Here is a 24,047-nt window from a genome sequence, read left to right on the forward strand (position 1 = left end):
TTGTCTACCCTGCTTGTAATTTCCTCAAAAAATTGCAGTAGGCTAGTCAGGCAGGATTTTCCTTTCAGGAAACCATGCTGGCTTTGGCCTATCTTGTCATGTGCCTCCAGGTACTCCGTAATCTCATCCCTAACTATCGATTCCAGCAACTTCCCAACCACTGTTGGCAGGCTAACAGGTCTATAGTTTCCTTTCTGCTGCCTCCCACCCTTCTTAAATAGCGGAGTAACATTTGCAATTTTCCAGTCACCTGGTGCAATGCCAGAATCTATCGGTTCTTGAAAGATCATTGTTAATGCCTCCGCAATCTCTCCAGCTACTTCCTTCAGAACCTGCGGGTGCATTCCATCAGGTCCAGGAGATTTATCCACCCTCAGACCACTAAGCTTCCTGAGCACCTTCTCGGTCGTTACTTTCAGTGCATATTCTTCACTTCCCTGACACTCTTGAATGTCCGGTATACTGCAGATGTCTTCCACTGTGAAGACTGATGCAAAATACGCATTCAGTTCCTCTGCCATCTCTGCAACTCTCATTACAATATCTCCAGCGATATTTTCTATTGGTCCTATATATACCCTAACTCTCTTTTACCCTTTATATACTTAAAGCTTTTAGTATCTTCTTTGATATTAGTTGCCAGCTTCCTTTCATAATCCATCGTTTCCTTCTGCAAGTCTTTAAAAGCTTCCCAATCCTCTATCTTCCCACTAGCTTTGGCTTCATTTTGCTTTTACTTTGGCTCTGACTTCACTTGTCAGCTACGGTAATATCCTTCTTCTATTCAAAAATTTCTTATTTGGAATATATCAATCTTGCACTTCCCTCATTTTTCGCAGAAACTCCAGCCATTTCTGCTCTGCTGTCCTTCCTGCTAGCGTCTCTTTCCAATCAACCTTGGCCAGTTCCCCTCTCATGCTATGGTAATTTCCTTTATTCCACTGAAATACTGACACATTGGAATTTAGTTTCTCCTTCTCAAATTTCAAAGTGAACTCGATCATATTGTGATCACTGTTTCCTAAGGGTTCCTTAACCTTAAGCTCTCTTATCCCCTCTGGATCATAGCACAACACCCAATCCAGCACAGCTAATCCCCTAGTGGGCTCAACAACAAGCTGTTCTAAAAAGCCATCCCTTAGACATTCTACAAATTCTCTCTCTTGAGGTCCAGTACTGGCCTACATTTCCCAATCCACTTTCATGTTAAAATTCCCAACGATGATCATGACATTGCCCTTCTGACATGCCTTTTCTATCTCCTGCTGTAATTCGTAATCCACATCCCAGCTGCTGTTTGAAGGCCTGTATACAACTGCCATTAGGGTCCTTTTACCCTTGCTATTTCTTAACTCAACCCTTAGAGACCCTACACCTTCTGATCCTATGTCATCTCTTTCTAATGATTTAATATTATTTCTTATACAAAGGGCCACACCAACCCCTCTGCCTACTAGCCTATCTTCCCAATACACTGTACATCCTTGGACGTTCAGCTCCCAATGGCAGCTATCCTTTAGCCAAGTTTCAGAGATGGCCACAACCTCATACTTACTCAGAGAAGAACATAGAATATTACAGCACAATACAGGCTCTTCAGCCTACAATGTTGTGCCAGCCTTTTAACTTGCTCCAAGGTCAATTTAATCCTTTCCTCCTACAGAGATCTCCATTTTTCTACCATCCATGTGCCTAACTAAAAGTTCCTTAAGTGCCCCTAATGTATCTGCTTCTACCACCATCCCTGGGAGGGCATTTCATGCAACCGCCATTCTGTAGAAGACAAAACGTACCTCTGACAAGCCCACCCCCCCCACTCACATTTTCCTCCAGTCGCTTAAAATTATGCCCTCTCATACAAGCCATTTCCGCTCTGGGAAAAAGTCTCTGTCTAACAACTTGATCTATGCCTCTTATCTTGTACACCACTATCAGGTCACTTCTCCTCCTTCGCTCAACAGAGAAGAGCCTCAGGTATCTCACCCGATCCTCATAAGACATGCTCTCTAACCCAGTCAGCATCTTGGTAAATCTCCTCTGCGCCCTCTCTAAAGCTTCCATATCCTTCCTCCAATGAGACACCAGAACTGAACAAATATTCCAAATATGGTCCAATCATGGTTTTATAAAGCTGCAACATTACCTTGTGACTCTTGAACTCAATCCTCTGACTAATGAAGGCCAGCAGACTATCTACCTTAACAACACTATCAACCTATGCTACAACTGAGAGATCTGTGGATGTGAGATCCAAGATCCCCGTTCCTCCACACTGTTAAGAATCCTCTCTCCAACTCTGCATTCTCAGAATCCTTCACTCATGTATCAAGCAGCTTATCCCAAGCTTCACCTATCAGAGACATTCATTTCCTTCGTCCTGTCCACCTTTTGCTCACCTGCTCTGCAACTTAAAATTCATTTCGCTCTTCTCCAGTTCTGAAAAAGTGTCTTTGTTCTGAAATGATAACTGTTTCCCTTTCCATTCCCTTTCCTCCTATGCTGCTTGACCTGTTGAGAGATTCTGTTTTGAAATTCAGATGTCCTGCGTTTGGAGTTTATTTTGGTTTACTATAATGAAGAAGGTGAAACTACCCTGAAGGACATGGCAGGCCGGTGGCAGACAGAACTGAAAATGGAGAGATGTGATGCCACTGATGAACTATGAGGCTACATTAGAAGAGTTGTGGGAGAAGACACTCTGGCTTTCAGACTGACCAAAAGAGGTGACAGTTTGATTATCAGCTATAGACCTTTGGGCTCAGGTCACGTTCTAGATATTCTAACTAAAAATTCTAAATAGACACAATCAATGTAGAACTGCTGAGAAGCTGCACTGTGGGAGATGCTTTTTGAATAACCAACACAATTGAAAAGGGTGAATACAGGGCTAAATGCGTTATATTTGAATGTGTGCAGTATACAGAAGAAGGTCGATGAACTTGTAGCAGTTACAGATTGGCAAGTATGATGTTGAAGGTATCACAGAATCATGGCTGATGAAAGATTACAGCTGGGAGCAAATGTCCAAGGATGCATGTTGTATTGGAAGGACAGGCAGGAAGGCAGAGGGGGTGGTATTGCTCTGTTGTTAAAAAATTAAATGAAATCATTAGGAAGAGGTGACATGGGGTTGGAAGGTGTTAAATCATTGTGGATAGAACGAAGGAATGGCAATGGGTTAAAAAGACCCTGATGGGAGTCAGGGTCTACTTGGATTTTCAGAAGGCCTTTGACAAGGTGCCACACATGAAGCTGCTTAACAAGCTATGAGCCCATGGTATTGCAGGAAAGATTCTAGCATGGATAAAGCAGTGGCTGATTGGCAGGAGACAAAGCGTGAGAATAAAGGGAGCCTATTCTGTTTGATTGCTGGTGACAAGTGGTGTTTCACAGGGGTCGGTGTTGGGACTGATCCTTTTTACACTATAGTCAATGATTTGGATGATGGAATTGATGGCTTTGTTGCAAAGTTTGCAGATGATGTGAAGATAGGTGGAGGAGTTTTGAGGAAATAGAGAGGCTATAGAAGAACTTGGACAGGTTAGGAGAATGGACAAAGAAGTGGCAGATGGAATACCGTGCCAGGAAGTGTATGGTCATGCACTTTGGTTTTAGAAATGGAAGGGTTAACTTTTTCCTAAATGAGAGAGGGAATGCAAAAATCTAAAGCGCAAAGGGACTTGGGAGTGCTTGTGCAGGATTCCCTAAAGGTCAATTTGCAGGTTGAGTTGGTGGTGAGGAAGGCAAAGGTGATGTTAGCATTCATTTCAAGAGGACTAGGATATAAAAACAAGGATGTAATGTTGAGGCTTTATAAAGCACTGGCGAGGCCTCACTTGGAGTATTATGAGCAGGTTTTGGTTCCTTATCTTAGAAAGGATGTGCTGAAACCAGAAAGGGTTCGAAGGAGGTTCATGAAAATGGTTCTGGGATTGAATCGCTTGTCATTTGAGGAAAGTCTGCTGATTCTGGGCCTCTGCTCACTGGAGCTTAGAAGAATGAGGGGTGACCTCAGTGAAACCCACTGAATGTCAAAGGCCTCAAGAGAGTGGATGTAGAGAAGATGTTTCCTATGCTGGGGGAGTCCAAGACCGGAGGACACAGCCTCAGAACAGAGGGTATCCTTTTAGAATGCAGTTGAGGAGGAATTTCTTTAGCCAGAGTGGTGAATCTGTGGAATCCTTTGCCACAGACAGTTGTGGAGGCCAGGTCTGTATCTATATTTAAGGTGGAGGTTGATAGATTCTTGAATGGTCAGGGCATGAAGGGATACAGGGAGAAGACAGGAGATTGGGGCTGAGGGGGAAAATGGATCATCCATGATTAAGTAGCAGAGCAGACTCGATTGGCCAAGTAGCCTAATTCTGCTCTTATAACTTATGGTCTTATAGCTTTATTTGTTACATGTACATTGAAACATACAGCGCAATGTACTGAATGACCACAGTCAGAGGATGTGCTGGGGACAAGCAAGTGTTGCCACGCTAAAGCCTGACTACAATTTACTAACCCAAACTTGTACGTCTCTGTAATGTGGGAGGAAAGTGGAGCACCCAGAGAGAAACCATACAGTCACGAGCAGAACATACAAACTCCTTACAGACAGTGGTGGGAGATGAACCAGGGTCACTGGCACTGTAAAGCGATACGTTAACCACTATGCTACTGTACCACACTATCTATGCTCATAAATGGATGTCATTATTTCAAAGAGCTACTTCTATTTGCAAGTTAGTTGATCAGCAAATCAATGTTTTAAAGAACTTGCACTGACTGCCTCTCTGCCAAATAGGATGTCCTCTTTGATAACAGACTAACATTTCACTTAATGTAAATAATTCTTTAGGATTTCCATGATATACATAGAACATAGAATAGTACAGCACAGTACAGGCCCTTCGGCCCACAATGTTGTACCGACCCTCAAACCCTGCCTCCCATATAACCCCCCACCTTAAATTCCTCCATATACCTGTCTAGTAGTCTCTTAAACTTCACTAGTGTATCTGCCTCCACCACTGACTCAGGCAGTGCATTCCACACACCAACCACTCTCTGAGTAAAAAACCTTCCTCTAATATCCCCCTTGAACTTCCCACCCCTTACCTTAAAGTCATGTCCTCTTGTATTGAGCAGTGGTGCCCTGGGGAAGAGGCGCTGGCTATCCACTCTATCTGTTCCTCTTATTATCTTGTACACCTCTATCATGTCTCCTCTCATCCTCTTTCTCTCCAAAGAGTAAAGCCCTAGCTCCCTTAATCTCTGATCATAATGCATACTTTCTAAACCAGGCAGCATCCTGGCAAATCTCCTCTGTACCCTTTCCAAAGCTTCCACATCCTTCCTATAGTGAGGCGACCAGAACTGGACACAGTACTCCAAGTGTGGCCTAACCAGAATTTTATAGAGCTGCATCATTACATCACGACTCTTAAACTCTATCCCTCGACTTATGAAAGCTAACACCCCATAAGCTTTCTTAACTACCCTATCCACCTGTGAGGCAACTTTCGGGGATCTGTGGACATGTACCCATGAAATATGAAAAGTGTCATCTAAATACAAATATTTCCTGTTATAACATCTTAAAATGTTTCCAAAAAGGCAGATTATAAATTTATGGAAACTTACCTCATAAATATTTGGGTGCCACATCTTCGTCAGAAATCTGAAGGTTGGAGGAGAGTATGGATAATCTATTGGGAATTTCAGATGAGCCTAGAGGGGGAAAAAATCAAACACGTTAAAACTTTCTGTTAAAGCAATTTTACTGCATAGAATAGCTACAGTTGAATAACTGTGCATACAACCAAGATATAACATAAAAATCATTTCAAAAGAGGAAAATAAATTGAAGATTATAAATCTTGGAAGACTGATACCAAAAGCTTCTTAAAACGTGTGCATATGAGGTGGCATATTATATAGGGAGAATATTATATAGTAGTTATGTTGCTGCATTGGTAACTCAGAGATCTAAACAAGTGATCTGTAGACATGTACAACTTCTACCACAAGAACAGGGGAATTTAAATACAGTCAATTAAACTGCTAGTGTGAAACTAATAGATTAATAGGATGTGGAAACTACAGAAAGGGTGCAGAGGAGATTTACAAGGATGTTGCCTGGATTGGGGAGCATGCCCTATGAGAATAGGTTGAGTGAACTCGGCCTTTTCTCCTTGGAGCGGCGGAGGATGAGAGGTGACCTGATAGAGGTGTATCAGATGATGGGAGGCATTGATCGCGTAGATAGTCAAAAGGTTTTTTCCCAGGGCTGAAATGGCTAACACGAGAGGGCACAGTTTTAAGGTGCTTGGAAGTAGGTACTGAAAACGCAGAGGGTGGTGAGTGCGTGGAACGGGCTGCTGGCGACGGTGGTGGAGGCGGATATGCTGGAGTGTTTTAAGAGACTCCTGGATAGGTACATGGAGTTTAGAAATATACAGGGCTATGGGTAACCCTAGGTAATTTCTAAAGTATCATGGGCCAAAGGGCCTGTAGTGTTGCTGTGGGTTTTCTATGTTTCACTTTAGGAATGGATAACTGACACTCCTGCCTGGTGCAGTCTATCTAGCCTCCAGATTTCAGCAATATGGTTGACCTTTAATTGGCTCTGTAGAGGATCTGTTACAATGAAGCCGCATGGAACTTGGATCATCATGCAAACTCGTCAAGTTCAAAGCATTTGAAAAAGAACATTTTTGACTGAAAGGAACTTCTGGATGAACAATAATGGTGACCAGTAAAACTCACATTATCTAAATGGTTAAGCTGAGCAATGGTATATTCTACAATTAAACTGGAAACGGTCACAAAATTTCTAATAGCAGGAATTGTTTACTGAATAAGCCATACCTAAACATACCCAAATCAGATTCAGGTTTAATATCACTGGCATACAGTACTGTGCAAATGTCTTTGGCACATATATATAGCTAGGGTGCCTTAGACTTTGGCACAGCACTGCAGTAATTTTACATATCACACCGTACTGCTGCTAATAAAACAAATTTCATGACATATGTAAGTAATGATAAATCTATTCTAATATGGGTCTCTATTGTGGACGGAGAGTGGGGAAGGGGGACAGAAAGGGGCATCCTGGTTGGGAAAAGGGGCAAGGAGAGGGGAGGGAGTGGGAAGTACCAGAGAGACAAATGACCTTGCCTGGTGTCTCCCTGGCACTCCTTCTCTGCCACCTGTCCTGCGCTCGGCCCTCACTATTTCCAACATCCTATGCTCCTGCCAGATAGACAAAGTCACTCGCAGCTTCACATTGACAGATACTGTGCAAGTCTTAGGCACCAGAGGTATTTTTGTATGTGGCTGACACTTTTGCGCAGTATTGTATGTCGTGAAATTTGTTGCTTTGCGGGAACAGTACATTGCAATACAGTAACAATATAACAAAATTATAAATTACAATATGAAATATATTAAAGTAGTGTAAATAGAGGGGGAAAAAAAGAGGTATTGTTCGTGGATCGGTTCATTGTCATTGTAATGGAAAGGTCCAAGTATTCCAAACGAATATTTCCTTTATACTAACATATAATTATTTTGTTATTATGTCAAACTTAAAATACCCAATGGATTTTCCTGAACATTAAACTCCTCAACACGAACAAGAAAATATGAACTTCTCACACCAGGAGGCATTTGTAATTAGGCTTTGAAATGATAAGGGAAACAAATATCAGATAACATTAGTGCAGACAAATGGGAGCACCAGCCTTCTCCTGTGTCACCCTCCAGTGCTACACCAACTTACAATGATTTGTTTAGACACATGGTGTCTAGCAGAACAGGCTTCAGAGCAGAATAGCTTATTCTAGCTCTGTTCCTTGACTGCTGAATATTCAAAGATCATTCAATACTCTGTCCCTGTCTTCAATATAATCCACTTTTCTTATCTGTACTGATTTTCTACACTTCATTCATTACTGTGTGAAGGCAATGCTTTTCATCTAGGTCTTGAATGGCCAATCTCTTATTTTGAGACCATTAGTACCGGTTCTAGACACCTTAGTCGGGGGTGGGAAGAGATCATCATCTCCACACTTACTTTTCATGTCTCAAAGTTTTGTCACAAATTGATAGGATGCTTAAGAAGGCACGTGGTGTGTTGGCAGAGTGATTAAGAAAGCACGTGGTGTGTTGGCCTATAATTAGTCAGGGATTGAGTTCAAGAGCCACGAGGTAATGTTGCAACTCTAAAATTCTGGTCAGTTCTGGTCGCTCATTACACTAAGGTTGAGGAAGTTTTATAGTCATAGTCATACTTTATTGATCCCGGGGGAAATTGGTTTTCGTTACAGTTGCACCATAAATAATAAATAGTAATAAAACCATAAATAGTTAAATAGTAATATGTAAATTATGCCAGGAAATAAGTCCAGGACCAGCCTATTGGTTCAGGGTGTCTGACCCTCCAAGGGAGGAGTTGTGAAGTTTGATGGCCACAGGCAGGAATGACTTCCTATGACGCTCTGTGTTGCATCTCGGTGGAATGAGTCTCTGGCTGAATGTACTCCTGTGCCCATCCAGTACATTAGGTAGTGGATGGGAGACATTGCCCAAGATGGCATGCAACTTAGACAGCATCCTCTTTTCAGACACCACCGTCAGAGAGTTATGGAGGGTGAAGAGGAGATTTACGAGGATTTAGACAGCATTTCTAATGAGGAAGAGTTGAGTGAGCTAGTGAGAGAAAATGAGAGGTGATTTGATAAAGCTGTACAAGATAATAAATTATACCTATCAAGTGGATAGCCAGAGATTTTTTTCTCCAAGGTGTTAATGGCTAATACAAGGAGGCATAACTTCAAGGTGACTGGAGAAAAGCACAGGGGGAGATGTCAGAACTGGGCTTTCATACAGAGAGTGGTGGGTGCATGGAATGCCCTGTCAGGGTGGTGGTAGAGGCAGATACATTCAAGACATTTAAGAGACTCTTAGGCAGATGAATAAAGGAAAAATGGAGGGCTATGGGAGATGGAGGGATTAGATTGACTTTGCAGTAGGTTAAAAGGTTGGCACAACTTTGTGGTATGAAGGACCTGTTCTGTATTGTCCTGTTCTGTACTATTCTATGTTTCATTTTCAAATGTTGCATATTTCAATGAGATCACTGCTCATTTTATATTTAAGAATATAAATCCTAGGAGTACAGATTCACCCTGCAATTTGAGAAGGAGAAGCTAAAGTCAGATATATCAGTATTACAGCAGAGTACAAGGAATTATAGAGCCATGAGAAGGGAGCTGGCCAAAATTGATTGGAAGGGAACACTATCAGGGATGATGGCAGAGCAATAATGGCTGAAGTTTCTTGAGCATCTTGGAAGGTGTAGGATAGATACATCCCAAAGAAAAAGTAGGATAATGCAACTGGGTCAAAGCCAACAAAGAAGCCCAAGAGGGGGCATATAATAGAGCAAAAATTTGTGGAAGGTAACTAAAAATGTCATAAAGAAGGAATCAGAATCAGGTTTAACATCGCTGGGATATGTCGAGAAATATGCTGTCTTTGCGCCAGCAGCACAATGCAATACATAACAATAGAGAACAAATGTGAATTACAGTAAGTATATATATTAAATAGTTAAATTAAATAAATACATTCAATTAATTTTTTTCTGCAGGCATACTTAGTAAATCTATAGAACAGTACTTAGCAAATTTATGTAAATAGTGCAAATGCAGATATAAATAGCAACAAATAATGAGCATGAAATAACAATGTAACAGAATTGAGTGTAGCTATCCTCTTTTGTTCAAGAGCCTAATAGTTGAGGGGTAGTAACTGTTCCTGGACCTGGTGGAGCGAGTCCTGAGGCACCTGTACCTTCTACCTGATGGCAGCAGTGAGAAAAGAGCATTGTCTGGGTGGTGAGGATCTTTGATGATGGATGCTGCTTTTCTACGGCAATGTTTCATGTAGATGTACTCAATGGTTGGGAGAGTTGGTTCCCGCTCCAGGCCGTAACACAACCAGTCAGCACTTTCCAACACACATCTATAGAATTTTGCCAAGGCTTTCAATGACATGCTGAACCTCTGCAGACTCCTGGGGAAGTAGAGGCGCTGCTGTGCTTTCTTCGCAATAATTTTTAATATGATAGGTCCAGGACAAGTCCATTGAGATAGTGAGACCCAGGAATTTAAAGTCTATTCAGAAATTGGATGGCAGAAGGGAAGAAGCTGTTCCTGAATCGCTGAGTGTGTGCCTTCAGGCTCCTGTATCTCCTTCCTGATGGAAGCAATGGGAAGAGGGCATGTCCTGGCTGATGGGTTCTTAATGATGAATGCAGCCTTTTCGAGGCATATCGCTCGTTGAAGATGTTCTGGATACTACAGAGGCTAGTGCCCATAATGGAGCTGACTAAGTTCATAATTTTCTGCAGCTTCTTTCGATCCTGTGCTGTAGCCCCAACCACATCTCTCCAACCCCCATACCAGATGGTGATGCAACCAGTTAGAATCTCTCCATGGTTGATCTCTAGAAATTTGAGAGCATCTTTGGTGACATATCAAACCTCCTCAAATTCCTAATGAAATATAGCCACTGTCATGCCTTCTTTTCAGCAGCATCAGTATGTTGCAGCTAAGATGGAATAAGAAGCCAACAACATTAAAAAGGACACCAAAAATTTCTTCAGATGTATAAAGTGTAAGAGAAGAGAGAGTAGATAAACGATGCTGGAGAGGAAATAATGGGGGACAGTGAATGGTGGACAAACTGAATAAGTATTTTGCATCAGACTGGCGCATCTCAAGATGCGTGCTTAGCCCACTGCTCTACTCTCTCTATATCCATGACCGCAGCTGTTTACAATATATATTAATGATTTAGGTGAGGGAATTAAAAGTAACATTAGCAAATTTGCCAATGACACAAAGCTGGGAGGCAGTGTGAAATATGAGGAGGATGTTATGAGAATGCAAGGTGACTTGGACAGGCTGGGTGAGTGGGCAGATGCATGGCAGATGCAGTTTAATGTGGATAAATGTGAGGCCACTTTGGTGGTAAGAATGGGAAGGCAGATTATTATCTAAATGGAGTCAAGTTAGGAAAAGGGGAAGCACAACGAGATCTAGGTGTTCTTGTACATCAGTCACTGAAAGCAAGCATGCAAGTACAGCAGGCTGTCAAGAAAGCTAATGGCATGCTGGCCTTCATAACAAGGGGAATTGAATATAAGAGCAAAGAGGTCTGTACAGGGCCCTGGTGAGACCACACCTGGAGTACTGTGCGCAGTTTTGGTCTCCAAATTTGAGGAAGGACATTCTTGCTATTGAGGGAGTGCAGCGTAGGTTCACAAGATTAATTTCCGGGATGGTGGGACTGTCATATGTCGAAAGATTGGAGCGACTGGGTTTGTATACTCTGGAATTTAGAAGGCTGAGAGGGGATCTTATTGAAACATAAGATTATTAAGGGATTGGACACGCTGCAGGCAGGAAGCATGTTCCCGTTGATGGGTGAGTCCAGAACCAGAGACCACAGTTTAAGAATTAGGTGTAGGCCATTTAGAACGGAGTTGAGGAAAAACTTTTTCACTCAGAGAGTGGTGGATATATGGAATGCTCTGCCCCAGAAGGCTGTGGAGGCCAAGTCTCTGGATGCTTTCAAAAAAGAGATGGATAGAGCTCTTAAAGATAGTGGAATCGAAGGTTATGGGGATAAGGCAGGACCTGGATACTGATAGTGGATGATCAGCCATGATCACAGTGGAATGGCGGTGCTAGCTCAAAGGGCCGAATAGCCTACTCCTGCACCTATTGTCTGTTGACTGTGGGGCTAGGTATAGCTCAAATGGCATCTATAAATTTGCTGCTGATACAACCATTGCTGGGAGAATCTCAGATGGAGACGAGAGCGTGTACAGGAGCGAGATATACCAGCTAGTTGAGAGGTGTTGCAGTAACAACTTTGTACCTAACTTCAGTAAAACCAAAGAACTGACTGTGGACTTCAGAAAGGGTAGGACGAGGGCACAGAAACCAATACTCAGAGGGATCAGAAGTGGAGAGAATGAACAATTTCAAGTCTCTAGATGCCAATATCTCTGAGGATCTAACCAGGTCCCAACATATTGATGCAGCTATAAAGAAGCCAAGACAGTGGCTATATTTCATTAGGAGTGTGAGGAGATTTGGTTTTTCACCTGAAGCACTCAAAAGCTTCTACAAATGTACTGTGAAGCGCATTTTGACAGTCTGCATCACTGTCTGCTTTTGGGGGGGGTGGGTAGGACTACTGCACAGGATCAAAAAGAAGCTACAGACAGTTGTAAAATTAGTTAGCTCCATCTTGGGTACTATCCTCTGTAGTAGCCAAGACATCTTTAAGGAGCAGTGTCTCAGAAAAGCAGCGTCCATTATGAAGGACCCCCATTACCCAGGAGACATGCCTTCTTCTCATTGTTACCGTCAGGAAGGAGGTACAGAAGCCTGGAGGCACACATTGAAGCAATTCAGGAACAGCTTCTTCCCCTCTGTCATCCGATTCCTAAATGGACATTGAACCCTTGAACACTACCTCACTCTTATTATTTCTGATATTGGACTTGTGATATTTCATATACATATATACTTACTGTAATTGATTAACTTATTTTTTTCTATATAATCATGTATTGCACTGTACTGCTGCCACTAAGTTAACAAATTTCACAACATATGCCAGTGATATTACATCTGATTCTGATTCTTCACTGTGGAAGACACTAGCTGTATGCCAGAAGCTCGAGAGCATCAGAGGGCAGATGCGAGTGAAGTTGCCATTACTAGGGAGGAGGTGATTGGGAAACTGAAATGTCTGAAAGTAGATAAGTTCTCTGGACCAGATGGTCTACACCCCTGGATTCTGAAAGAAGTGGCTGTAGAGACTTTGGAGTCAATAGACTGTGGCATGGCTCTGGAGGACTGGAAAACTGCAAATGTCACTCCACTCTTTACGAAGGGAGAGAGACAAAAGAAAGGAAATTATAAGTTAGTTAGTCTGACCTCAGTAATTGGAAAGATGTTGGAGACGATTGCTAAAGATGTGGTTTTAATGTACCTAGAAGCACATAATAAAATAGCCAAAGTCAGCATACTTTCCTTAAGGGAAAATCTTGCCTAACAATTTTCTTGGAATCCTTTGAGGCAATAACACCCAGGATAGACAAAGGAGGATCAGTGGATGCTAAGTATTTGGATTTTCAGAAGGCCTTTGACAAGGTGCCACACATGAAGCTGCTTAACAAGTTAACAGCCCATGGTATTATAGGAAAGATATTAGTATGGGTAGCACATTGACTGATTGGCAGGAGGCATAGAGTGAGAATTCTGCTTGGCTTTGGGTGATTAGTTGTATTCCACAGGGGTCTGCGTTGGGACTGCTTCTTTTTATGTTATATGTCAATGATTTGGATGATGGAATTGATAGCTTTGTGGCCAAGTTTGTGGATAATATAAACAGAAGGGTGCGTAGTGTTGAGGAAGTAAAGAGGCTACAGAAGAATTTAGATTAGGAGAATAGGCGAAGAAGTGGCAGATGGAATACAATGAAGAGGAGTATATGGTCATGCATTTTGGTAGAAGGAACAAAAACGGGCTATTTTCTAAATGGAGAGAAAACTCAAAAATCTGAGGTGGAAAGGGACTTGGGAGTCCTCATGCAGGATTTCCTAAAGGTTAATTTACAGGTTGAGTCGGTGGTAGGAAGGCAAAGGCAATGTTAGCAATCTTATGGTCTTATATTTCTGCTATTTCTTCTATCGACCTTTCACACCAATTGCAGCCCACTTTCATAACGTAGAGGAGAGAAAGATTTGCAGTTCCCTTCCAGAGCTTCAACCCAAGAACAACAACACGTTTTGCCAATGGTCTTCTCAAGTTTTTGGTCCAAATATGGTTCTGGTACCTCTATGCTACATTCCCTTCCAGGCCAACGTGATGTCATGCCAAGAACTGATCACAGCTCTCCACTTGTGGAACCTTTATGCCCTTTTATTCCATGTTTCTATAACTAACAATCTATTACTATTTTTGACTCCTCTTTATACCCGTCTTAACATATTAAATACTTGTAGAACTCTGTTTCCAACTTGCCTTGCTTCTGCTCTTAACCTCAACTGGCTTTCCACCATTCTGAAAGGGTTCCATTCTAACTCTTCTGAAGTCCTCATTACAACCAAGCTCAGACTTGTCTACATTGACATCTATTTGCTCAGTGGAAAAGAATTAAAAGCTTTTGGCATGTTTGTAGCTTGTTGGCAAGCATTGTTCTGGGGCTCCCCATATGTTTGCAAAGAAAAAGCATTTCAGGATGTATATCGTATACATTTCTCTGACATTAAATGCACCTATTGAACCATTGATGGGCATAAAGATCTAGTACTGTGCAAGTACACACCATTGAAAATTGGCCAGCCAGCACTTTTGACATTGAGGATTCATGAAAGTACATTTCCACAGGTAGCTTTTCTTTTTTTTTCTTCCTTTCCAATAACTTACTACAGTAGGAAATTCTAATCCATTGAAATGGATATTCCAGAAAGGCTAATATCAAAACTCAGCTTTATACTATGACTTTGGCAGCAGATATCATTATTTTGTGAAATTAAAAAAACTTCGTAAGCAATTTCTTGGAGCACAAAGATTATCTATAGAAAAAGAATTTGGGGAAAATGGTGCTGAAGTGAATTACACAATAGTTGATTCAAGGCAGAACTAGTGTGTTTTTCTGCATTTACTAAAAAAAAACACAGAAATTGTTCTTTATTGTCTAGAGAGAATGGTAGGAGAAAGAGGAAGCTAAAAAACAAAATGGCTTAACTTTGACAGAAAATTCCAACATCTCCAGGATTTGTAATGTACGTCACTACAAATTATATTCATGTATACTTGCAAACCTATTGAGAACATAGAAAAAAAGAGGCAGCCAAACATATCTTCAAGTGAGCTTCACTAGTCAAATAGATCATAGCTATCTGTAACAGATTGAACCGGATATCTCTCATACATTTTAACAAAAATATCAAAATGGTGAAATAGTGGGATGTCCTAATATGATTTGCAACATGACCACCTAGCTCTGACTCAGGGAGTGTGGCTGTCTGTCCTTGGGTTGGCGTCCAGTCTGTGTGTGAGTGATTGGAAGAGGAAAAGGGCTTGATTTGCTCAAAGATGAGAAAATCTGCAGATGCTGAAAATCCAAGCCACACACACAAAATGCTGGAGGAACTCAGCAGGCCAGGCAGCATCTTTGGAAAAGAATGAACAGTCCCCGTTTCAGGCCAAGATCCTTCATCAGGACAAGAAAGCAACGTCCATCAAATAACCCCCAGCAGGCCACACCCTCTTCTCACTACTACTACACTGGGAAGGAGGTACAGATCCACACCACCTTGTTTATGAACAGTTATTACCCTTATCAGGCTCTCGAACCTGCATAAATAACTTCATTTACTACGACTCTGAACTTATTCTATGAACTACGGACTTATTTTCATAGACTCTTTACAACATATTCTCAGAATTATTTGTATTTGCACAGTTTGTCATTTCTTGTACATTGGTGTTTGTCACTGTCTGATTATGTATAGATTTTTTTCCTGCAATTCTATTGTACTTCTATTTTTCCTGGAAATGCTTGCAAGAAAATGAACTTCAATGTAGTATATGGTAACATATGTGTATTTTGATAATAAATGTATTTGAACTTCGAAACATTGACATCAGCTCAGAGACGATTCCTGGTATTAGGGAGTGGATTAAAGATTCCCAGGGAATTAAACTGGTGTTGGCTCCTATCCATCCATCTGGTATAATACTTTCAATATTGTTTCACTCATCAGTCTGCTTGCCTTACTCATTATCGGGACTGCAGTTAAAGAGTGCACAGGGAAAGGAGGGATGAATGAACGAGGGTGTCACTGACAGCGAGGACCCTCTGCAAAGCAGATAGCTTTAGGGAGAAGAAGTGACTCAGGGTGGGATACAAAACAACATCAACAATGAAACAAACATTTCCAAAACTGGGTGAATAACTGATTTTATCAACAGGGCAACAGATCAATTCATCAGTCTAAATATTCTCTTAGGGCATAGCTTCCTCACTGACTTGCTTTTTTGCAAACCAAATATAGAAATGCCCATCAACACTGATTCTATAATTCCAGCCTGTGCATGAGTATGCACATTTAGTCAGAGCTAAATAAGTACATGCCCTCTGCTGCAATCGGCAGAAAGCTGTGACATTCATATTAAGTACACCATAGTTTCAAAAATACATACCAATTTTCTAATTTGCATTTTACTAATGGTTTTTGATTAATTTAAATATGAGTCCATACACTAATGATTAGTAACTTAAGTTATAAACAGTGAAAATCAATGACCTTCCTTGTATTCAGAAAAAATGGATAAGACTTTATTCAGTTATTGGTTTTTGGATCAATGCAAAATACCTCCTCCCGGAATCCAGGTTATGTTGACATTAATTAACAATGATGTAAAAGGAAACTACTGAAAATTATTGCTGCAGAGACAAGTCAGGTGAATTCTCATACAAAATGCAATGTTCAATTTTAGAAAAATCATTTGAAGCGAGGGTTTAAGAAAGATGAGCAAGTCTTACAAGTTGTTTTTACTATTATTACTAGAAATAGTAATAGTATAGAAATAGAAGGTGGAGAGTCAGCAGCTTTAAACTTCTTGGCTTCAACATTTCAGACGATCTGTCCCGGGAGTAGTACATCAACGTCATCAGCACAAAGGCGGCATAGAAGCATCTCTACTTTCCTAGAAGTTCGCAAAGATCCCGCACGTAACTGAAAACTTTTATAGATGCACAGTGGTGAATGTCCTATCTGGTTGCATCACAGCCTTGTATGGAAACATCAATGCCCAGGAAGAGAAAATACAGAAATTGGTGGATACAGCCCAGTCCATCATAGACGAACTATGAGTATATTTACATGGAGTGCAGCCATGAGAAAGCAGTGTCCAAAGACACCCGCCCAGGCAACCCTCTTCTCACCACTAGCATTGGGTAGGAGATATGGACCCACACCACCTGGCTTACGAACAGTTATTACCCTTATTAGGCTCCCAGACCTGCATAAATAACTTCATTTATGACTACTCTGAACTTGTTCTACAATCTACAGATTTATTTTCATAGACTCTTTACAACATATTCTCAGAATTATTTGTATTTGCAGTTTGTCATTTTCTGCACATTGGTGTTTGTCATAATTATGTATAGATATTTTCCTACAATTCTACTGTACTTCTATTTTTCTTGTAAACGCTTGCACGAAAATGAACTTCTATGTAGTATATGGTAACATATTTATGCATTTTGATAATAAATTTACTTAGAACTTTGAAATACCAACATCAGCTCAGAGGCCATTCCTAGTATTAGGGAGTGGATTAAAGATTCCCAGGGAATTAAACTGGTGTTGGCTCCTATCCATCCATCTGGTATAATACTTTCAATATTGTTTCACAATCAGTCTCCTTGCTTTACTCATTATTCAAAGATCTTTTCACATCAAATAATTCACATCTCCTGGTATCACAAACCTCTCCATAATTGGGGAGTGAAGGCTGGCTCCACTATGATGGCTTCAATTCATGTTTTGTTTTAAATGCACCATGGGCGTTACAGACTTTGACCAACTCAGCCACTCGTGCACATACAACTATTTTCTTGCTTTAAGACTTGGCTTGCCCAGACTTTCCTGCTCAACTGACTACGCTGGAAATGCTTTCCTACTACCTCATTATTTGAAACAAAGAGGTCATGCATATCTGACTATATTTAGGCTTAGTCTTCAGTTCAACCTTTAATTCTTACTTAGCTCTTCAGCTTATGATTTACTCTGATGATGCATACCCAAGTGATCTAACAAATAGCTTCCTGGCTTGCTTGCCACTCCTTACTAATGTATGAAGAGCAGACCTCAGTTCAAATTACAACTCCTCTCCTTCCTCTGACAGAAAATTATGGATTAAAAATAGTAAACTGGTGAAGGACACAATAGAAGTGTTCAAAATAACATCTTGATTGGTGGGAATTTGCCTCTTTAAAATGACAGCACTTAGATAGTACTATGTAAAAGTATTAGGCAATACACATAGCTAAAACTTTTGCACAGTGCTGTTTGTCTTTCTAGTTACCAAACAACACTTAATACTACTGAGCCAATACAAAGCTAAGTATTCTTATTTCAGTTTCCCAACTACCTTCCTAGTTTAACCAATATACAACATTGCACAAAAGTCTTAGGCACCAAGTTCAAGATATTTAAGCTATTCCTTGGAAACATTAATTTTGTTCCTTGTCAAATTTTATTATATCTAAGCAGTGACTGTTCAGCTCGAGCAGCATTGGTTTCGAATCCACATCAATTTTATATGACCAAAGTTTGTTTGTGGCAGCAGTACAGTGCAAAGACAAAATTACTACAAATTGAGAAATTGATTTTGCAAATACAAAGGAATAATGAGATAGTATGCTTGGGCTCATGAAGCTTTTAGATATCTGATGGAGGGGAAGAAGCTGTTCCTGAATTGTTGAGTGTTGGTCCTCAGGCTCCTCTGCCACCTCTCTAACTGGAGGAATGAGCAGAGTGCAAGTCCCCTGATGGTGAGGGTCCTTAATGATGGATACCTGAAGAGGTCCTCCGTGGTGGGAAAGGCTATGCCACTGATGGAACTGGCTGAGTATGGAACCCTCTGCAACCCACCTCATGCATCCTCTGTCAGGCACCAGGTTCAATCAATCTACAGTAAATTCTTTAATTTTCATATATTGATCTACAACAGATTATCTTGCTAGATGAACAAAATGCATGGAATTGTGAACTAAAGCCACGGCATCTCTATGGTAGTGCATTCAACCACCAACCCTGCAATACCTTGGAATTTGTTTTGCTCATTTTTGCTTTTTGTTTTTGAAGCCAAACTTCAAAGTTCATTTCAATGACATATTTGCAAAAGCAAACAATGGACTAGGTCAGGTGATCAGATAAATTTAATCTTGCCACAATGTTTTAGCCATAATAATTAAATTCTTTTTTTCCTTCCTTTTCAATGGCACAACTCTGCCTGGGTACCAGCCGTATTGAGTGACACAATCTCCTGTGTGAATTAGATTTGAATGGGTTGGTTTACCCTCCATAGCTGACCCTACTGATCATTAGGTAGCTTGAACCTTCCACAGCCATTCCAGGAAAGCCATTCTAATGGAGGCCTAGACTGAGGCACTTCCGCAAAGTGGAGTGTTGTGGCAGGCCAAACAAGTTGGTGAGAACCTTTCTGAAAACCAGACTGGAAGTGGAACACTTACCAAAGACTGAGCTAGTCTAATTTCACAACATCTACCTGTTGGCTCACATTATTGTCATCAGCATATATACCCTGAACTTGGGAACTATGATGAGGAAAATGAGTTTTATGTAGCCTTGATGCTTAGATACATCCTAGGATGTGCTAGGACACATCATCCGTGATGCAACCTGGGTCATCAGGTGTCTTGGGTCTTTCAACATCATTTACCCTGGCCCAGGTGACCCAGCCAGGGTTAATCACACCCCGGTTTGCGCCCCAGCAGCACTGGTCCACCCACGAGTCACAACTCTTGAGCTAAAGCCATTTAGAGGCTCACACAGCAGCCCCTGTGACAGCCCCCAAGATGCCAAAGAGAGAATAGATTCTTCAGAGCGAGCAGCCAGCAAAACCTCTACACCCCACCTCTATAGGCTCACATCATGCCCTCTACCCACCTCTGGTACTGCTCTACCAGCTCCTGGTATTTGGCCTTCTTACACTCAAACACCTGCTCAATCTGATCTTCCCAAGGAACTGTCTGTTCTACCATGACCACCGGCTTCAAGGTTTCTGACAGAATGAGCATGTGATGATGATGTGATGAAGTCAAGGAACTTCAAATGCTTGCCAAGATAGACTTTCAATTGCCAGTCAGATCCTGGTGAGCAAGCCTGCTGGTGATCTGGGCTGAGGCTGTGATTGGTCTCCAGCTACGGGCTTTCTGGGCTAGTTGAGGTGCTTACTGTTGTTAAAGGCCAAGGAGGTATTTTCTGCCACTGTCTTCAGCACCTGGTCATGACACTAGCAATAGCAGCCTTCTCCTAGAACTTTTGGGCAGCTGCTGAGGATGTGTTCTAGGATCCCTCTGCCAAACCAGTGAGGGCATGATGGTGCAATGCTTTGGCTCAAGCAAAAAGGTCCATTGGACTAGACCAGGATCATGAACGATGTGCTGGTGTTCTGCCTGCCAGATGTTGGACCAAGAGACCCTCCACTTCAGCGCACCCTCCCAGCTTCCTGTTGCATTATTCCTGCCATTCTGGTGGTACACACTTCCTCAACAGCTGCTCACACCTCTTTCTGGACCAGTTTGTACCTGTCCCTGCCCTGGGCCCTGTCTAAGTGGGTTGAAGGAAAGCTGCCCAGCTCCACCTGACCAGATGCCACTGTCCCTACCTCAGACGTGACTCAACCATCTCTACTGCCCTCTGGACCTTCCACTTCTTGCCTGTCTGGACCTCAATCCCTGCTGACGAGACTTCGGGGTCACTAGAATCTCTACACAGCAGCAATTCTCTTGTATGGGAAACCATAAACTTCTCATTAGGCTGCTGAAAGGAAGCTACTGTTTATTCATCTTCCTGTACAGAGCAATACTACTCAGGATAGACAGGAGGCCCAGCCATCTTTGAAGGTATCCATTGATCTTTCTTTCAAGAGCTTCAACTGTTGACATTGGTACCTCATATACCAGCATGATCGAGAGGATTTGAGGGAGGATGCAATGCTGGTAGAACCTATCCTTGAACATGCCAGTAGGCCTGATTTATCTACACTGGTGAGCCAGACTTCCAACTCCTTGGTGGTCTTCAGGATGGCAGCTGCATCTCTTAGGCTGCAGTCGAAGACCTTCCCCAGGCTCTTGACTGGTTTCTCAGTGATTGATGGGATAGTAGTTCCATCCAAGGACAAACAGAACTTGTCCATTAGTCTGACTTTCTTTAACACCAAAGACCTGGATTTCTCTGGCTTAAAGCTCATCCTTGCCTATGCAATGAGCCTGTCTAGCCCCTGGAGAATCTATCTATTGCCAGGGACTAATGTAGTTGTCACAATGAGGTCATCATGAAGGCTCCGTCTGGGGGCTGCCACATGCCTGCCTTAGTCAGAGACAGGCATCTGGCACTTTGACTGTTCTAACTGGTATGTTCATGATCAGGGAGAGGAGGATCACTGAGATTGCACATCCAATTATAATATCCTTCTCGAGCTGATGCCAGCCTGACGTGGTCATACCCGAGGAGACTCTCAATCTGAAGGTCCCAGGTTCCTCCTCAGATTCAGTGCAATCTCCACCAGATTATGTGATAACGACCCACATCATTGGTGAAGTTTAGCCAGAGAATGACTATGACTCCCTTTCCTTTGTGCACTTCCCTGATCAGCTGGGAAACCACATGCATGTGGGCCAGGCACCTTGGCACTCTGATACATCTGTCCAGAAGGGAAGGATTCCCAGTGTAGCTAATTTTGAGGAGAAACTGTCAGACAACGACAAACGATACTGAAAAAAATCTTGCCTTCTACAATGAGCAGTGAGATGGATTTAAACTTCTCAATACCCTTGGGAGTTCTCCTCTTTGGGGAACAGATCTTGCCGTTCTCTGCTAAACCTAAATACCTAGTCTCATAGTTCTAATTATACTCAGCTGGCTCCTACGGCTGGGCTACATCCACCATGAGAGGAAACTGGAGCAGCGGAAGAAACCCACGTGTTCACAGGAAGAATGTACAAATTCCTTAAAGATGGTGCAGGAATTGAATTACAAACTCTGACACCGCGAGCTGTAATAGCGTCGTACTAAGCACTATGCGCCCCACAATATTTAGTGGGCCCTCTGTTGATCAGGGTTAACTATGGATGTTATGTCCTAGCTGTCTATGCAAGCCAGTGAAGTGCAATATGGAAAGCAAGCTGCTGCCCATGCAGCTGATGATTTCAAAATAACAGCAGCAAGAGTTGCCAGTCAGCGTTGAACTCAACGTAGGTCTGCCTTAGGGACTCCAGCTCTGGATTTTTCTTCTGGGTTTACATCCAAAGCCTTCCTCATGAGTGGGTCTAGCCACAAGGCAGCAGAGGTTTGAAATCAGAATTTTCCTTCTCTTAGATGAGCTGCTAACCACACCAGACAAGTTCAACTGCCCAAAGCGACTGGTTTTAAGCCACCAGTAACCCACTTTTGACCCTTCTCCTATCAGTAGGAACAGTTCCTTAGTAGCTAAGTCACACTTGAAGGCCAGGAGCTAGACTTGGTTGTCTGAGGCTATTTGAAGCACATGTCATTGTGCACATTTAACAGGTAGTGGGAGCTTATTCCCAACTACTCTCCACGGTATTTATTTTATAAATAAACCAAAATTATTTCAAAACTTCAATTATTTCATCTACTTTAGAAACAAATTAAAAATAATTTCTGCAAATGGTTCGAATGATTCCATTTATTATCAGAGAATGTATACAGTATACAACCTGAAATATTTGTCTTTGCAGACATCCACAAAAAACAGAACCCCAAAAGAATGAATGACAGAAAAACATTAGAACTCTAAAGCCCCCCCTCCCCTCCCCCAGTACAAACAGCAGCAAACATCAATGCATTAACCCACCACATACATGTGACAAAATGGCTTTCAATGGCTAGGAAACAATCCTACTAGCAATTTAACCATACTAAATGCCAATCCAATAGGCTTGTAGTTTTCTTAGCTGGAATACCACACTTCTTAAATATATACAGTATAACCTCACATAGGTTGGAGTGAGGCCTGTAACAGGCCCCACTGAGCTACTAAGTGTTTAAACAAATGATAAGCAGGACATGCTGAAAATATTCACTAGATCAGGCAGGATCTGTAAAGAAAAGCAGACTTTCACTTCAATAACTGATCAGTTCTGATGAAAGGTATTTAGCTTGTTACGTTAATTGGTTGTCTGATCTAGGTTGAGCATTTCCAGCATTTTTTTTTCTTTACTTTATTTCAAATTTATAGCTTTGGGCCTTTTGCTCATTCTTCAGTGAATATTGTCAACATTTATTTGGTCCATTACTGACACTTCTTTTTTCCTTTCCCTTGCCCACTAATCCCCTCTTGCCACTTATCCCTGCAAGTGGTCTAAGTGTTACACCAGCCCACTTACCTCCTCCCTCACCTCCATTAAGGGCCCCAAATAGTCCTTCCAGGTGAGACAACACTTCACCTGTGAATCTACTGGGGTCGTCTATTGTGTCCACTGCTCCAGAAGTGGCCTCCTCTACATGGATGAGATCCATCATAAATTGGGAGGCCACTCTGCTTCATCCGCCCTAAGCGGAACTTCCCGGTGGCCAATCATTTTTATTCAGATTCCCGTTCCCGTTCTGATATGTCATTCCATGGCCCCCTCTTGTGTCAAGATTAAGTCACCCTCAGGGTGGGGGAGCAACACCTTATATTCTGTCTGGGTAGCCTCCAACCTGATGGCATGAGTATCAATTTCTCCTTTGGGTAAAAAAAATCTGTCCACTGCCTCTTTTCTACTCCCCCACTCTGGCCTCTTAGCTCTTTTCACCTGCCTATCACCTCCCCCAGTCCACTCTCCTCTCCCATTAGATTCCTTCTCCAGCCCTTGACCTTTCTCACCCACCTGGCTTCAACCATGACCTATCCTCCTTCCCCTCCCCACACCTTTTTATTCTGGTGTCTTCCCCTTCCTTTTCAGTCCTGAAGAAAGGTCTCAACCTGAAATGTTAACTGTTTATTCATTTTCATAGATGTTGCCTGACCTGCTGAGTTCTTCCAGCATTTTGTGTGTTGTTTAAGATTTACAGTTTGGAGAGCACCAATTATATTCTGAATTACATCTATCACTTCTTTCAAAATTTATTTATAACATACAGTCCATGTTTTTTTTTATACCATCTACTTTGTTAAATAAAAAGACAAAGCAAAGCA

The 24,047-nt window shown here is 41.8% G+C and overlaps 1 protein-coding gene across 4 annotated transcripts in view; it reads right to left on the reverse strand.

Moving 5' to 3' along the window:
- Positions 1–24,047, reverse strand: part of ube2r2 (ubiquitin-conjugating enzyme E2R 2) — a 107,432-nt gene that overhangs the window by 17,270 nt on the left and 66,115 nt on the right. For all 4 annotated transcript variants that reach the window (XM_063042762.1, XM_063042763.1, XM_063042761.1 and 1 more), the window contains exon 3: positions 5,632–5,718. In XM_063042762.1, coding sequence (XP_062898832.1) covers positions 5,632–5,718 — 87 coding nt within the window. The remainder of the gene's footprint in view (positions 1–5,631; positions 5,719–24,047) is intronic.

This window comes from Mobula hypostoma, chromosome 3 (assembly GCF_963921235.1).
Source record: "Mobula hypostoma chromosome 3, sMobHyp1.1, whole genome shotgun sequence".
Taxonomy (NCBI): Eukaryota; Metazoa; Chordata; class Chondrichthyes; order Myliobatiformes; family Myliobatidae; genus Mobula; species Mobula hypostoma.